Source organism: Amblyomma mixtum, chromosome 5 (genome assembly GCF_055824585.1).
Source record: "Amblyomma mixtum isolate Tamu chromosome 5, ASM5582458v1, whole genome shotgun sequence".
Classification (NCBI taxonomy): Eukaryota; Metazoa; Arthropoda; class Arachnida; order Ixodida; family Ixodidae; genus Amblyomma; species Amblyomma mixtum.
In genome coordinates, this window is record NC_143016.1 from 1,850,307 (window position 1) to 1,867,284 (window position 16,978).

Consider the following 16,978-nt stretch of genomic DNA (forward strand, 5'->3'; position numbering starts at 1 on the left):
GGCCGCCGCCTTCACCGCACAAACTGAGTCCACGTGCGCATCGCCGTGCCGCAAGAGCTGTCAATGAAAAACAAGCAGTCGAGATGCCGCAATGCGCGCACAAGCGTGGTAATCAGCGGTCAAGGGCGTAATAGCGCACTACGGGTTTAGCTTTCCAGTGCGCTTCGCATCGTTCTGTAAAATAAGCACTAGGGCTCTTGCACTTCATCAAAGCAGCCCCATGGTAACAATATAACTGTAAAAGTATTGCATTTCTAGTAGAACATTTTTTGCGTCTTTTTCTTTTTTCCTGCATAGACAGTTTTGACATCTACAGAAGAAAAAATCCGTGACCAAGCAGCATAAGTCAGCTTATGTACCTACCGGATGCGCTCAAAGATGGAGGTATTTTTCCTGCTATGCCTTTGTATGAGCTCTTAGGCTTCTGCCCGTCGGTATAAGTTAGTTTGTTCATCTATTTGCGATGTTGTTCCTAGCTTGCAACCAACTGGACCAATCAGGACCAGTACGTCTTTTCTCTTAACTAAGAGACGGCAAATCACGCAGGTTCCACTCGTTGCTTGTTTGTTTCCGTACTGCACCATTGGTTTCGCGATAAGCAAAATACTGCCGCTTTGGAGAAAATCGAACTCTCTTCAGAGTAGGTCGGTACTCGTCCGGTAAGCGTTCCGTCGCTTCAAATCTTGTGAATAATTTGTCACGTTCGGTCCCAGATCTTCCGTGGCGGCAAAGAGGGTGAAAGTCTGATCATTTTTTACGTACGGTCACCATTTCCCTTTGTGCATGTGTGTGCGTGCATGCGTGTGCGCGCGCTCGGAGCAGCTCGCATTAAGCGGCTGTATTTACAATCAACTCAAGGCAACAAAACTAAACACGGTGCCTGAACAGCAAATATGTACGCTCCACTCCGTGTTTCCCAGCACTTCAGAACTGCACTTCATGATGGCGGCCTTGCATTTGCATTATCCTGAACCCTCCACCGTGCTGGTTATGTGCGGGATCCCCACGCAACTGTAACTTCTTGCAACCTATCATGTAACTTGCACTCGGTTATATCTCCATGCTCTGCTTTATTACCCAGCTATTTCAGGTTATTGCCTACCGCCTTTGTCTGTTTACGCACGGGGAGGCGGTTCGCGGGTGGTTACCTGGTCAAAGTCGGCGCTGAGCCCGCCTTGAGGCAGCGCCCGCAGTTAAGGTGCGCTTGCGTTTGGTGATCTTCCTCAATGATGCATTCTCGATGTGATTTAATCTTTATCGACGCGCTCTACCCCTATGCATGTTATGCTGGTGTTCTTTCGCAACCAATGTGGTGCTTTCAGTGGACTCAGGCCGGTGCTTGTGATATACGACCTTTATTTCAGTTTATAAACGGATAAGAAAAGAACAGCCATATGATGCTAAAGATGAATTTTTATTCGCCCAATCGAGGAACATATACCGACCCGCAGTATAGTATCTGTGATGCCGCCGGGGCTGGGAGGAGGATATAGACAGCGACTGGAATTGATGAGGACGAGGTTAAAGCTTTTAAAGGAAGGAGAAAATTAATGATGTTCAGAGCAAGAGAGTTTTCAGGACTTTATTAAAGCATAACAAAATTAAAATATTTAGTGAAACTGAACCTACAGTCTTTACCTTTCCGAGGAGACGCGAACTGCATTGTGTGCGTCGCACGGGCTTCCGGCTGGCGTTGCATCGAGTGCCGGGAAAACCTGCTCGGCCATTTGAGGAGCGCCGCTTTCGTAATTACTAACCTTCGGTCTCCGGCATCCGAGGCCCGCGCTTACGGAGCGACGCTGTCGTTCGCTACGACCTACAGATGTCGCGTTGTCCCTGAGTCTCACACACTTCCTGTCTGTTAACCATATCGTTTTTCAGGTAGATCAGGTTACCGCACCACCACTCATTAACTAATCGTTACCTCAATTTCACTGAATTACAGTGCTGTTCGACACGGAATATTTTGACTAAAAGACTATCTTGGCAGCGGTAAAGTGCGGAAAGCTGAAGTTTATCAGAATTTTGGGGAATTCTATCCTAATACAGTTATACTCGGTGGTGTCATGGCCGTACTTCTGGCCACGTGGGCCCGATCAAGCTGCAACCGTGAACAGTCGACGAGGCCGACAACCTCGCGACGGCGGTGGTGCAGTGGGGTGCTTGTGATGCCCCCCTCCGAGCCTAAGTGGATTAGTGCAGCGGACTTCCTTGAGCGGAGGTGACCGCGGCAGCAGCGACGAAGGCAGGAGATGCGCAGTAGGCATTGTCAGCGGCAACCACAGCGGAAGCGGAGGCGACGTGGCGGCGCCAGTCACGCTGGCTGTTAATTGAAGACGGCTGTGTCCCTGACTCGTGTTCTGGACATCCGGCGGGGAAGCACGTTCATTCACCTGCGGATAGACTGCGGGAGATTCCTTTCCAGCCGTGCTGGATTGGTCAGCATCTACCCCTTCCCATCGACCCAGCTGCGAGAGAGCGGAACAGCCCGCACCGCCCCTGCCGTGGGGGGTAACACCAGCGTCCCCTTCGGTCCATCCGATTGAACATTGCTCTTCGAACTTTATTCCCCAGGCAGGGATCTGGGGAATCCAAACCCTATTTAACTCGGCGGTGATTGTGGCCGAGAGAAGCCTGCTAACTCCTGTCGACTCCGGTTGACGAAGAAGTTCCCTTCCACTGAGAGTCATTCTTAGTCGCTATTTGTAAATAATGTAAATAAGTGTATAAAGTTTTCGTTACCTTCCTCCGAACCCAGTCTCCCATCCTCCTCGTCCCGTCACCGGTCTCCGGCCATGTTACCCGGGTCGCAACAGTGGCGTTTCTTTTGCATTCTACTTCCCCCGAGTCCTTTTGTATGGATATCTCGGCATCGTTTCACGGCAGTTCTCGGCTTTAGTATCCGAAAACGAAACAATGTTGCTGCCACCTCTTGAAACATGCAAAGGGCGAGAAATGTGAGTTATTTCGATACGCAGTTTGCCTACTTCAAGTTATAAGAACGCACTTTTAGCATACTGCAGTCATCGAGAGCAAGGCTTTCAAAGACAGAATTAGCTCTGAATGCTGAAATTTCTCTGCGTAAACGGACGGCTGTCTCATCACCGACGACATCCGATTTTTCACAGGCAGATGCTTTTTTTCTTCTTATTTTGTCATTCATTATAATTATTGTTTTATTTACCGACGTTGTTTAAGAAGCACTATTGCCCATATTGAGCGTTCTGAGTGGAAAATAGGGGAAAGGTGTTCAGACATAAAAATTATGCATCTTCAACTGTATATGAAGGAGAAGGCAAGGCACCGACCAAAAAAAAAAGGGGGGGGGGGGGGGGGGAATGTACTTATACGTTTCGGCTCCCACACGAGAGCCTTGTTTCGCGCGGGGAACTATATATGATGTCTTTCGGAACCGAGGTTGTAACAGTGTTTGTGGCATGGCAGTTTTCTTAGTTCAACTAATAGGCAAAACATGTAAAGCCTGTTCGCGACTGCCGGCTGGCTTACTGTCTTGTAATATTTTCGTCATAAATTTTTATATACTTACTAACTATAAACTTGCTTACTAACCATTTATAATGTCCTATCCTGCCTTCACACTTCTTGACTAGTTTCCTTCGTGAAATCGACTTATGAGGATAGTAAAAATCAACTTTGGGGTCAAAACTCTTTACGTTTGAGTACGTTCGCACATCTAAGATTCTAAGTGCACTTCAGCCTGCGCTTAAACAGGCCATGTCCGAAAAAAATTCTGTGCGTGATTTAAGGGCGCCTCATAGAAGCACAGTTAGGCTGTTTGGTATGTCAAACTGTGAAGAAGGCTAACCTGCGAAAATCAATTGTACGGTCAGGGCTCGGCTTTTCGTTTCAATTAGCATTACGAGCAACCTCATTTACGTCTAAAGTGGCCATAAACTCTCCCCACGTCTTGATCTTCTCGAGTTACCACATGCGACTGGCACTTCAGCCAAGTTACACGGTCCTTGTGACGTGTATCACACAAACGAACGACAAGAATACGCCACTTTGACGCCACCCTGCTTTTATGAAGCTCGCCTTGGGGGCGCTAGCGTCCGCAATAACATCGTTTCCTGCGCCCAGAGCTGGAGCTGGCAGCGCCGTCTATGCTAGAATTATTAACAGATGTACAAGTGTGCGCACACTTGAAGGTCAACTGTCATAACACAGAGGGGATGAGAGTCGCTAAATTTAAAAGAACTGGTCGTTCTTGCGTTTAATTCATTTCATTTCATTTCATTTATTTGTCCCTTAAAGGCCCGAAGGCATTACATAAGGGGGGGCGTACATACAGGTTGGAGGGTAGTAGCAGAGAACACAAGAAAAGAAAGGGGGAAAAATACACGGGGTACAAAAAGAGTACAATAATATACAAACTAAAAGCAAGAAATAAACATACAAAAAGAAAACAAGGAACAGTTGGCACTTCGGTATCGCAGTATGAATATGTTTATGAGAAGTGATTAGCCAGTTTCTCGCGGAAAAGGCGGCGATCGGAGCATGTTATTATGTTGTCGGGAAGGCCATTCCAGAGCACTATGGCGTCGGGAAAAAATGAACTGCTCATTGCGGAGGTGCGGGCTTTAATGCGTGCGATTGGGTTACTGTGGTTTAGGCGGGATGGCGTACGTGGCGGTGGCTGCAGCAACAAATGTCTTGGTGAGCGATAAAAGAAAGAGTGAAAGAGGCATAGATGGGAAATAACACGGCGCGTTGCTAGTGTTTGAAGTCCGAGGGATCGTTTTAGTAATGTTACGCTGGTATTTTTTGAGTACTGCGATGTAATGAAACGGGCGGCGCGATTTTGAATGGCTTCAAGGTCTGAGATGAGATACGATTGTGATGGATGCCAGACAGATGACGCGTACTCCAATTTAGGACGTACGAATGTTATGTATGCCAACTTTTTTACTTCAGGTGATGCAGATTTTAGATTGCGCCGGAGAAAACCAAGTGTGCGTGATGCTTTGGAACAGATGGTCTGAATGTGTGTTGTCCATGACAGCGATGATGTGATGTGTACTCCTAGGTATATATAAGATGATGTTCTGGTGACGGCGACCGATTTTATGTTCTAAGTGCTATCAATAACTGTGTTTTTGCGGGAAAATGATATGGATTGGCATTTATTTAGATTAAGAGGCATGTGCCATTTGTCACACCACGCTGAGATAGTGGTTAGATCCTGTTGAAGAGCGGCAATGGCGCTAGCGCCATGGATGGGGCTGTAAATTACGCAGTCATCTGCGAATAAACGTAGCGTGGATTTTATGTTGATCGGTAGGTCATTGATGTAGATGTAGATAATAAAATAACAGTAGCACTATTCTCGCTTATGACGAAAGGCATCAGCTGTTGCGTGGTCCTATTCCCTGGTTCATTGATTATGTATAGATTTGCCCCCGCGATGGCCGCCACATTTCTCGCGCGTTGCACTGTCAAGTTTGCTGAAATCAGTCGGTCTCAAAAGGTACAAACTTGCGCAACTTTTTAAGCCTAAAGACGCCACGCCAGCTAGTCTATCATGCTTCTACTTTCCTCTCGTCTGCATGTACACTTGTTCATGGAAAAGAAAAATTCTTCGCGTTTTTATTCAAGATTATTCAGTGTTGCGCGAAAATGTTGTATTTGTCAAAGGTTAAATTGGATGAAGTAACTCTCTTGTCAGAATTGTGCTCATAATTTGGACGAAAGTAAACGTTACAAAGCTGTTATTTTTGCTGATTACGAAGTTCCGCGAGATTCTTACTTTAATTCTTTCTCACAATGGGATGACGCTGAACTGGCGTCTACGGCTGTCGAGAGTAAGTCGGGAGACAGATTATCAAAACTGTACGAGTGTCAGAGCCCCCAAGTTATTGGCAGGTGCACTGGCCATCGTACATACACCCCGCAGTCAGAACTGTCGAAAAGCAGCGCGTGGGTCAGTCGCGAACTATTCTTAAGAGCCAGATGCTGCTCTGGACTTTCTTTTTTTTTTTTGTCGCCAACTGTAATTTTCACTTCCATGTCATCGTTTTTGAGACCTAGGATAGAATAATCCGAATAGGTTTCGCCTCCCCGGCTCTTCTCCCGAGTTTATTTCTATTCTTTTCACCCTTTTTTTTATTGAAGAAAAAGAAAAAGTGCAGTTCGCTCCAGCTGACGTTTACACCAGCTGTCTTTTCCCAATGCGAGGTTGACGCGTCGCCTTAAATGGGTCCTGTCGTCACAGTGGCTCAGTTAATTGGCTTTACATTTCCGAGAATGCGCTCCATGCAGCCAACTTTAGCACAGCACAACCCTGTGGCCATTTTATTTTTCTCCAGCACCGTCACTTCAGAAAGGGATAGCAATCGTTTGCTATTACGCGGAAGACTCTTGTTCAGCCTGTGCTTTAAAATACAACTTTGTACGGTGTGTAACACAACCATTCTGCCGTTTAAGTAGCACTGCAGATTAGGTGGCACGTAGTAACGAAAGGTTCTGAAATTATTTTGTTCACGTGGGGCTCATTAACGTTCACCGAAGAATCGGTACACCGCCGTTTTTTGCGTTTGGAAATGCAACAGTCGAGGCCGGGACTGAACCGGTGGCCTTCAGTCAGCACCGAAACCCATCACCACTGAAACCACCGCGCTCATGTAAAAGCTTGAAAAGAAAAAAAAATTGATCCTGATTGTTTTAATTCGTTCGCCGCCCTAGATAGCGCATAGCTTATATTCGTTCTATGCGGCATCGCAACTTTCCTCAATGAAGCGAAGCTTACAGCGCCTGCAAGGTTGACCAGCTATGAAGGGATAGACCAGGTCGCACATGTTTGCCCTCCAACCTCACTTCCTGTTCGAGAAAGAGCAGACAGAAAACTTATGCTCTTTTTTTTCTGAATAGAGTTTTGATCGGCATGCGAGGAGGGCTCCCTAATTAGTTCTTCCAAGGCCACAGGCACCAGACAGCCTTGCTTGGAGGAGTTCGACATGCTTAGCGCGCACACGAAAAGGAAACATCTTGTTCCGTTAAGCGGAATTCCCGCTATCATGCACCACGGGCGCACCTGTATATCATTCTTCTGCGGTGCAGCGCACAAAAGGTAGTGTTGCGAACTTGTGCAATGCTCACAGCTTTCCCAGTAGAGCACTGCACGGGCCTCATTCTGAGCTTGGCCCAAACCTGCGGCTTCAGGCCCGGGCCCGGGACCGGTCCCATTACGTTACGTTATCCGGGCCCGTTACGTTATCACTCTACTGAGCCCAGGTCCGACCCGGCAAGCTCGGCGTGTGGCCGGCGTAGCGCAGTCCGCCCCCGTTCATGCACCAGCTCAAGGAGTAATTTGCTCGCTTTGTGCAAGTATACTAGTGCAAAACAAGTAAAGAAGTGGCCAGCGAAGGCCTCGAGTCGTAATAACGCCGTAAAAATTGGTTTGGTAATCAGAAAGAGAAGATAAGTTAAGGCGGGTTTATCTGCTCAACTTTTTAAACAGTGATCACATGTGTGTAGCCCCAAAGTGTCAAGAGCCATTCAAAACGGTTGCATACATGCGTAATAAACAACTTTGCGTAACCTCTACATACGTTTAATTAATCATTAATTTCGGCCGGCGATGTCTAAACATTAAGGCGTTATCGAATAATTACTTCTTTTTTTTTTTCGATGAGCACCAACGCGCGGTTTAACCTCATGGCCGCACTGGCCGCGTTTCAGTGGAGGTGAAAAGCAAAAGCATCGTTTATTGCGCAGCATGTGTTAAAAGACCCAATGTGACTTAAACTAACATGATCTTCCCCAGCGGCGTTTCTCGCAGCATAGAGACGTGTTTTGGGGAGGCGAACGCCCGTCGAGCTGTCCAATGAGGGTCCTTCTCCAGCGGTTCTTATGGGGCTTCAAAACCGAACAGATGCGGAACGCCTTTGGAGAAAACCCATAGTGTGTGCTCGTGATGGCTGAAAGAACCCAAAGCCAGCGGTGTTCTGTATTGCAGTAGGCGAGAACACTCGTTAAAATGAGCCGTGTGTCACGACGCCGCTGTAATGCAGCTCGCTGCTAGATCTGGCGCTTTGGAACCTGCGAGAGCGGCCTTTCGCGGCTCCTCTTCAAGCACAGAAAAATGCCGGTTAACATCTTATCTTGAATCGATTCCAGCTTCCGGGCGTGTGATTTTAAAGTTATTTGGACATTGCATTTGAGTGGCCTTCATATAACTCGGTTTACATATGAGGTAGTTGAGCATCGGAAAAGAAATACAATGGCACAAGAAAATGAGGACCAGAACACACAAAGGACAAGACTTCATTTTCTTGCGCCATTGTATTCCTTTCAATATGCCTGTTCACCAACTAGCTCAAACTAAAGTCCTATAGTCCAGAGTTTGACGGTATACCGTCTGGCGAGGAGCGAACATAGCGTAAATAACAAACATACACTCGCCAAAATCTTTCAAAAAAGGAAACGACGTTTCGGGGCCCGTACGGGTCCCCTTGATCACAAGAGCGCTGCATGGAACGACAGTGGCTTATATACGATTAAAATTTCCTAGTGAGCGATTATAGATTTCCGGCAGATTACCACGTGTCCTGTTAAGAGCATGCTTTGTGCTATGTTTATGGAATGATTCCAAAAGGAGGCGCGATGACAAGTTTTTCTCTGTGAGCGAGGCCCTTGCACGCATTTTCAAAGGATATGACGTGCACATTGCTCATCAGCCCACCAGCAAGTTAAAACCGCAGCTGGTCCGAGTTAAAGACCGCCTAGAACGTTCAAGATACCCTGGTGTGGTGTACAAGATATCATGCCAGGGCTGTGACGCTGCCTACATTGGCGAAACTGGAAATTTCAGACGAAGGCTCAAAGAGCATCAGAATGACGTCATGAACGGCCGCTGTACATCTAATGCTTTGGCGGAACACAACGCATCAACAGGACACCCCATTGATTGGGACGAAGCATCTATCATTGCCACAGAGAAAAACTTGTCATCGCGCCTCCTTTTGGAATTATTCCAAAAGGAAAAGCAGCTTCTACTCAGCAGGATGCCATGTGATGATTGTAACACTGAAAATAAAATGGATTTAGGCTAAAATATTGCCGGCACACCAGGACTTTCACACTGGGTTTCCATCCAATTGCACTCTCAGGGCTTCAGAGCTTTCTACAGCGAGTACAGCATTCGCCGTCACTTTCCATCGCTTCGGAACCCGAGGAGCTTCACAAGTACCCGCCACACGGCGCCGAAACCAGCTCCGGTCACGAGAGTAACTTGTCTGATACACTATTCACTAAGCGCGCATGTCTGGTTAACGTATACCGCCTGTCCTAAAATGCATTATGCCTGAAAGTGCGTCCCTCATCAAATGATTTGCAAATGTGGTTAGTTAGCACGGCAGTGGTTATACTTGTTCCCGCTGCCTGTAGCGTGCCTATTATTTTCTGAAAATATAGTTTGTTTTAGAGTGGCTGGCTGTGATCCGCCGTGCATACGAGTGATCCAAGTTATTCAATACAGATTTGAAAAGCCATGAGAGATACGACAATGCAGTTTGTATGTGTGTGGATTCTACTCCACTGCGGACGTTATGTGCCTGATAGATTAATGAAAGAAATTTAATAAACTTTCTTTTTCAAATTTTACAAAACAAGTTGATATTGCAATATATAAGGCCGGCAGCATCGTAGATCATCCCAGTTTTTACATTTTCTTAATCGGCAATGTGGTTAGAAATGTCGGACGACAGAACTACGTATTTGAAAGCTAGTTCAGTTGGCTTGCCCGCATTGCACATTAAAAAAAAAAGGGTGTCGCTGTGCGTAGTATTGTTGTAAAAATCACTTTAACTGCCTCTACGGCATAAAATACGTGTATAAGGGTCGTTAGTTCTTTTTCGCCATTAAAAATGCCAACGATGCTATCTAATATATGTGCAACGCGTAAAAGCGTACTCAGCGAGCTTTCAGATCCGTAATATTGAAGTCGATGTTTCGAGCCACGTTGCCAATCAAAAAAATTTTAAATTCTGGGCCCACCTCCGATGTTGCCGGCCTTCTATTTAGCAGTATAATGTTGCCCCTTAAAATTAGCAAAAAAAAAAAAAACTGGATTGGTAAATTTAGTTACTAATCTTTTAATTTAGATCTTTAGCTACAGGCACATAATGTGAGCTATGCTGTAGAATTGACATACACCCGACGCATTGTCGTATCTCTCATAGGTTCGTAAAGAAAATTCTGTATTGAATAATTTGGATCACATGGTATGTGGAGCAAAGACATATCTGCCGCCGATTTGTAGGCGGCGCGCTATTATACACGGTTTTGGCTGGTGCCCGTATTTTTGTCGTTGTGGTTCACTTATTTTTGGCCTGGTTAATTTTTCCATAAAACAAAGCCAACAATTAAAGAGACCCACGTTTAGATCTCTGCAGTAAATTTGTGCTCCTATTCGCGGGGACAATGAAACAGGCAAACTCAAGAAATTCTATTTCTTGCAAAACAAAAGTATGGACGAGCCCTTCCTGCACAAACCGATCGCCCTTCCTCCTGCCTTCTTTTCCTGCAAACGTGCGTCCCTGATCACCAGCTCGTACTCAGCATAGAAACGCGTGGTGACACGCGGATGCGAGACCACACCATAAGTCGGTGGCGCCATCCCCACGCAAGTATCGAAAACGACCAGCACTCGCTCTCTGGCGTTCTTCCAGTCCGCGCGATTGCCGTTTCCAGGTTGCAGCGGCTGTATTTTGATGGAGGCGAAATGCAAAAAAAAAAAAAGCTTGTGTGCGGAAATCTTTTTACCTCTTGAAGATTCCCAACTGGACATAATCAGTCCACAGCCCTACACTGGACTCACGGTACAGGTGCGGAAGGGTAGGCACACATAAATAGTTTCAATTCTAGCTGTCAATCTAGATTGGTTTACGGGCCTCTCCACTGCCATATCGAAGTTGTGACGAAGAGCCATGCAGGAATACTACGGTTTAAACACAGACCGAGAGTATACGTAATGAATGGGGCTCCGTCTTGCTAAAATAACGAGCCTGCTAATTTAATTCCCTAAGGAGATTAAGTATGGAGCCCTTCGTGGTATCTTCATCAGAATATTTTGCTTCATTATCCTGATCAATAATCTGACCGAAAGCATACATTCAGTATCCGTAAATCTGAAATGCTTCCTACGAAATCAAGAAATCCTTGCTGCTTGATTCCAGCATAACTTATCGCTGGTTACATTTCCACTTCCGCAATGATGCACTGAACTGGAGAGAAATTTTCTTCCCAGACCTAGTTGAGTGACACACCTGTGCAAAAGTGGGTGGGGCCTTTAGATTCGCATTTCGATGCTTAACCTCGCAATTTTAAAATGCGGCAAAGGAGATGTGTCAGAAGCTGACAGTTTAACTAGCTCATGGTTTAGCTCATGGTTTAAAGAGATCAAGCATTAACATTACTTTAGTAGCATTTTATTCACGGACTTAATTCAGCCGTCCTTCGTACGATAAGAAATATGCTCACTCAAAATGCAATGGATACCGAAACAAGGAACACATCAATGACCCCTTTCCATCGCCTAAATCGCCTACGTCAAAGCCTTGTTCCAGAGAATGAGACAATGATGAATTTAATAGAGTGCAATTTTTTTGTCTAAAAATCGCGTTATCTTCAATCAACAATAAAATCTTTCCACCCCATGTTTAAATCTATCGCGGTTCGTGAAAATTTTGGGATGGATAAAAATCCGAATTAACAAATCGGGCACTGGGGGGCAAGGTTGAAAATACAGGAAGCCAGCCGTCCGCCTGCTACGAAAACAGGATTTAACGAGTAAAACATGCACTGATTGCTACTTTACACAATGTACAGTCTTTGCCTAAAGTAACCAGGTTGCACGGTTTGCTTCTCAGTCGTGTATTAAAGCTATCATGCCAACCCTCAAGCTCTAAATCTCTTTATGGTAAGGAGAACCCGTGTCCTCACCTTCAAAGAACTTTTTGATCTTTAGGGAAGCCGTAAGGGCTCTGTTATACGAATGAGAAGCAAATCATGCAGCCTGGTTACTTTTGGCAAAGACTGTACACTGAAACCGGCCGTTTTTATAAAAGCAGGCCGTTTAATTCGCTGTCTCTGTTACAATCTGTTTCATAAAAAAAAAATATTTTGTACCTCGTTGTCTACGAACTAGAGGCACTGCGGAACAGTCAGCCGAGAACAAGATTAGGTACACAAATTTATGTCTCACGTCGCTGCAAATTTTAGGAATTTGGTACATTTTTCTGAAGATGTTTCTATTTGATGGCAACACACATCAAATCAGTACGTCACTATTAAAGTCCTCGTGGATGGCCGTTTTAGAGTCTCGTGACGGTGATAACAAGATTCTAAGAAAGAATGAGAGGATTTGGAATGATAAAAAGAACCATATTCTACATGCTCTCAGGGGTCTGTTTACCGCCATCTTCCTACGAAGCAGTGCTTGAAGACCTACTGCACTCCTCATGCGCTATTTCGGAAGGTCGCAAACAAGGATCTACAGAAAGAGAGGATTGTTGAGGAGAGCTTAGTTTGACCTACCTCTGTTTTGTCCCGTCCTGTTGGCTGTTGTACATGATCAGAAAAAAAAAAAGAATACGTATTCCGGAACTTACAGTCTTCTCTGTGGGCACGAGGACATACCGTGGCGACACCTCTCGGCAGCGCCCGTGTGACGCTGGAAGGAGGATCACATGTGACTTTCTCTTGCTTTTGAATGCGTCCCAAACCGTTTAGTTTTCTCTTTTATGGCTTCGTGGTTCTGCTTGTACTAGATCCGATTCCACAACTGCAATTTTTAGCCACCAGAGCACCTCACTGAGTGAACGAGTCGTTGCGATATAACTCGGTGAGTTTTATCGGCCGCTAATACGGTTCATCGCCTAATATCCACAGCCGGCATTCAGCACATGTGTTGCCGCCATTTTGGACAGGGCTGAAGCTGCTACGACAACAGTGAGAGGCGAGCGATCACCCGTTCAATAAATCCCAGTGTAAAGAATTTCAACGCGGTAGGTGCGGAGCTTTCGATGCAGTACAAATCAAATGCGGGCTCGTTGCTTTCGGTGTTTGCCAGTGGATGTGGAGCCGTTGAACTGCTCACTTTAAACGATTGTTTTAATGTAGGCGAGTAGGTCAGTGGGAACGATACCATGTCCTCAACGAAACAGAGCAATCTTTCAATACTGTGTAGGTGTGTCTGAGCCAGCTCCTTTGGCGTTTGCTGCTACTTGGCTGTTTAGCGACAACTCTATGAGCGTAATCTTGCTCCCTGAAATTTTTATATATGCACCACAGTGTCAACTTCCATTTCTGCCCATTCTCAGCGTAAATACCCGTGATTGCGGTAGTTCGCGATTTTTCGGATCGAAACAAGAGATTGCGCTGAGCTGCGTCGCGTACGTCTGGCATTGAAGCGCTAATAAATCACAATGGCAGATGCGTAAAGAACTTTCTTCTGTTACCGCGACGACACGCAGTCAAAACGTGCAACGCAAGAGCTCGGTGACAAGGAAAAATAAATATAACGTAGCCTGTGCCTTCTAAGACACAGCATTTCCATTGAACAGCCTCGCCTCCCACAGCAAGAGGAGTTACGTGACCCCACGTGGGGCGTAAGAACGACGCTTGCTCCATTCGGTCGAGTGGTGCAGCTCGGGCTATACTCTCTCTATGTCTCTTTGTAGCAGAATGTAGGTGTATGTAAATATTCGTGTGTGTATGTGTGTGCATCTTTCTTGCGTACGCTATTGGCGTTTTCGTGAATCACTTACGTTTTCATCTGGGGTCTGTTTGGCACATGGCTAAACAAACCATTCTTGTTGCTGTTAATTTCTCTTCCTCACAAACACCTGTGTCACAGTGCTGACACCCATTCCTTTTCGTCTCTCTCTCTCTATCTCTCTCGTTATTACTCACGACTCCTGGATATCGAACTCGAAGTGTGTAGAAGTAGCGGCGGCATTTCCAAGTCTCCAGAAACTGCTTCCTTGCAATTTAGTCAAAACATAAATAGCGTCCACGTCGTTAACGTTCTGCTTTAGCCTGCGCCTTTGTGCGCTAGCTACCGATGCTTTCATATAGGCAGAATACTGATGTATGACTAAAGCAAAGACACAGGAGCCATTTTACTTGTTCAGATGTGATGACTGAAACCTAAAAACTGCGAAAACAATCATTTCACATTCAAGCTTCGTCGTAAGAAACGCGCGAACTTGTGACCGCAGCGAGCATGAAAGCACAAGGTTTAAGTTTCAGACGACTAAGAGATGGCACACACTTGACATCCTCACTAGCACGTGTTCTGCCGACGACCTGACTGAAGTACAAGAGGCGTGCGTTGCTCTGGCCGGCACAAACACTGATGAAAAGCACCGCATCTTCTAAATTATAAATACGAATTAAACAGCACGTCCGGATCAAATAAGAGCACCGTCACGGAGCGCCTATTATGGCCACCGATGCTGTTAATCGTTCGAGTTTCGAAATGTCCGAGTTAAGCGCGACTAAAGGACCCACTTGTCCTTGGAAAGGTTCAAGCACGTTTACAAAGCGAAGTGCCGATGACAACATCGCATTCACGCACAGTTCACGCAGTGTGTCCCAAGAGCTGAACGACATGTTCACAGAAAGCAGGTCGGAGGGCATCTCTGTTGAAGGACGTCCCGCCAAAGTGACTGTTCCTACGCGGCTTTCTGCTGGAGACAGCTGCTTGTGCCTTGCACTCGTTACGAGGCGGAGTAGGCGTATCGTCCGTGGCTCTTGAGGAGCTTCATGCCGAACAGCAGCAAGCTGTGGACAAGCTCGAGTAGCCTCAGCACGACCATGTCGGATTCGTCGACGAAGCTCGAGTAGCCCGGATTGTAGCGCGTCGCTGCGGCTTCGAGATGGCTGTCATCGCCATCCCGTCTCTGCTGCTCGACTTTCTTCTCATCTTGCCGTGGCTGATGCTGCTGGTCCTGCTGCTTCGATGTGGGTGGCGCCTTGGCGGGGCTGATCTCAGTGGTGTTCTTGTTGTGCCCTTGTTTCTGGGTCTGTGCCGAAGCCGGTGCCACTATCACCTGAGTCCCGGCCATGATTTCGCTCATACGTTACGGCTGAGCCTGCCTTGTCGTCATGGCGTCCTCGCGTTCTTGGAGGAATCGGTTCCTGCTAGCCGTTCGTCATCCTGTAACGAGAGAAAAAAAAAAGATAAAAAGTGCTGTGTGAGTGAGCGCATATCATTCAGCGAGACTTTCTGCGCTACTTCGGCGATCAGAGGACAGGCAGGATTGTTCCAGTCCCGTTATATATCTTTATTGTGGTTGTCCAAAAAGCACGACTCGCCTCACTTGAAAATAAAAACCCCAATGAAAACAACGCATCACATTACTCACAGAATCGCAAAGCTTAAAAATGAAAAAAAAAAAACGTCACTGGTGGCAGCACTGACAGTGAGGGTTTTAGGTTGTAGTAGCTGCGATTCGCTGCTATAGAAGCTTACGGAGGAGCTTTCGGTACACGAACGCATCGGGCATTCCCTTGACACAAGACTGTTTTTTTTAGATGTTGTTATTATGCTTCTATTAATTCCTGCATTCGTCTGAAGCACGCCTCGGGTACTTATATACGTCACTTGATAAATAAAGACGAACTATTGTGTTTTCTAAAAAAAAAAACACCCTTGTAACCCCAACCGAAACTAATAACAGAAACAGTAAGAGGTGTAGCCTGCTCAGGTTACTACATGAGAATAGCCTCCACGACCACCTACAGTATGCCGGTAGCCTCATATTATGTCATAAGGAAATAGCCCAAATAAGAAACAACGTCTTCCGAAAAGCACTTAGTTTAAAAGAGGTGATTAGAAGTCACGCAATTCTGAATTTTTAGATGTCCGCAATTACTGAGCTAAAAACTTCTTCACATGCCATAAAAACAAACTTCACATGTAGCGTTAAAGCCTCAAAATGATGACAAATTCCGTGCAAGAAGGATGTCGACGGTACAAACACAGACTTCCTGTGTCGCTTAGGCATTGAGCCTGTGCAGAGGCAAGAACGGCGCCAGCTCGGGCTGGACGCGTTCGCGCATGGCACCACTCGGTACGGGTTGTTCCGGTATTGCTGGGCGGGCGTGAATTACACGGTGCAAGGAGTGAGATTCCTGGAAGGATAATGCCATAATGGCGCCAGGGTTAGTCCGGCACAAATCGATCTGCATTCTTCAAAAGAGCAAACAACATCCGGAACTCTGCGCCACATCACAATTGAGACGCGGTGATGTCATGTCATACGTCACAGTTGATGCTATCCGCGCCCGCGGGATTCTTTGTGGCCGTCTTTTCTTCTTGTTTCTTTTATTGTTCTAACGTCTCGGAGTGTGGCGCTTTCAAGGTTGAGGTCGGAATGAATGGTTTCGTCCTTCGGTCGCCCTTAGTGGTTTTTTTTTTTTTGTTGGTGTTCCACCTTGTGGATAAGACCCTCCCTTAACGCTTAGGTTTCTTAGCTGCCCGCCGAACGTTGGTGTCAATAAAGAAATTACTCTCAGCTGAGCATGGGGGGTGGTGAATTTTGTTTTGAGATATATTGTACGACTACAGAGCAACGGAAAGTAACCACTTCCCTTACGCCGTTGTCACAAGAAGCGGAACACAGAAAGCTGAAACGTTCCTTGTGTTATTTCACGTGCTATTTCACAGCAGCGGGCATGAAAGCTTCGCTCAGAGACGATAACTGTGGAGTTATCAAGTTTGCAAGTGATATGTGAGAGCAGAAGTTCAGATCCAAGAACCAAACGGCTTTTACGCATCTTAATGAAAGGCTAGCGAAGAGTGCTAAGTATTGTATCAAGCAGCTGACCATTGTATGCAAACTAGCAAGAACCCTCAGGCGTCACATGTTTTAGGCAAGGACATTTATGATTCTGATTAAACGCGCCTAACCGGAACATGCAGAAGCGTGTTTTCCAGCTTCAAATGAGCTTA

At 46.1% G+C, this 16,978-nt stretch overlaps 1 protein-coding gene across 2 annotated transcripts in view; it reads right to left on the reverse strand.

Moving 5' to 3' along the window:
• Positions 1–14,432: 14,432 nt before the first annotated feature.
• Positions 14,433–16,978, reverse strand: part of LOC149341119 (uncharacterized) — a 28,900-nt gene continuing 26,354 nt past the window's right edge. For both annotated transcript variants that reach the window (XM_089541937.1, XM_089541938.1), the window contains exon 2: positions 14,433–15,181. In XM_089541937.1, coding sequence (XP_089398063.1) covers positions 14,742–15,101 — 360 coding nt within the window. In that variant the 5' untranslated portion in view covers positions 15,102–15,181 and the 3' untranslated portion in view covers positions 14,433–14,741. The remainder of the gene's footprint in view (positions 15,182–16,978) is intronic.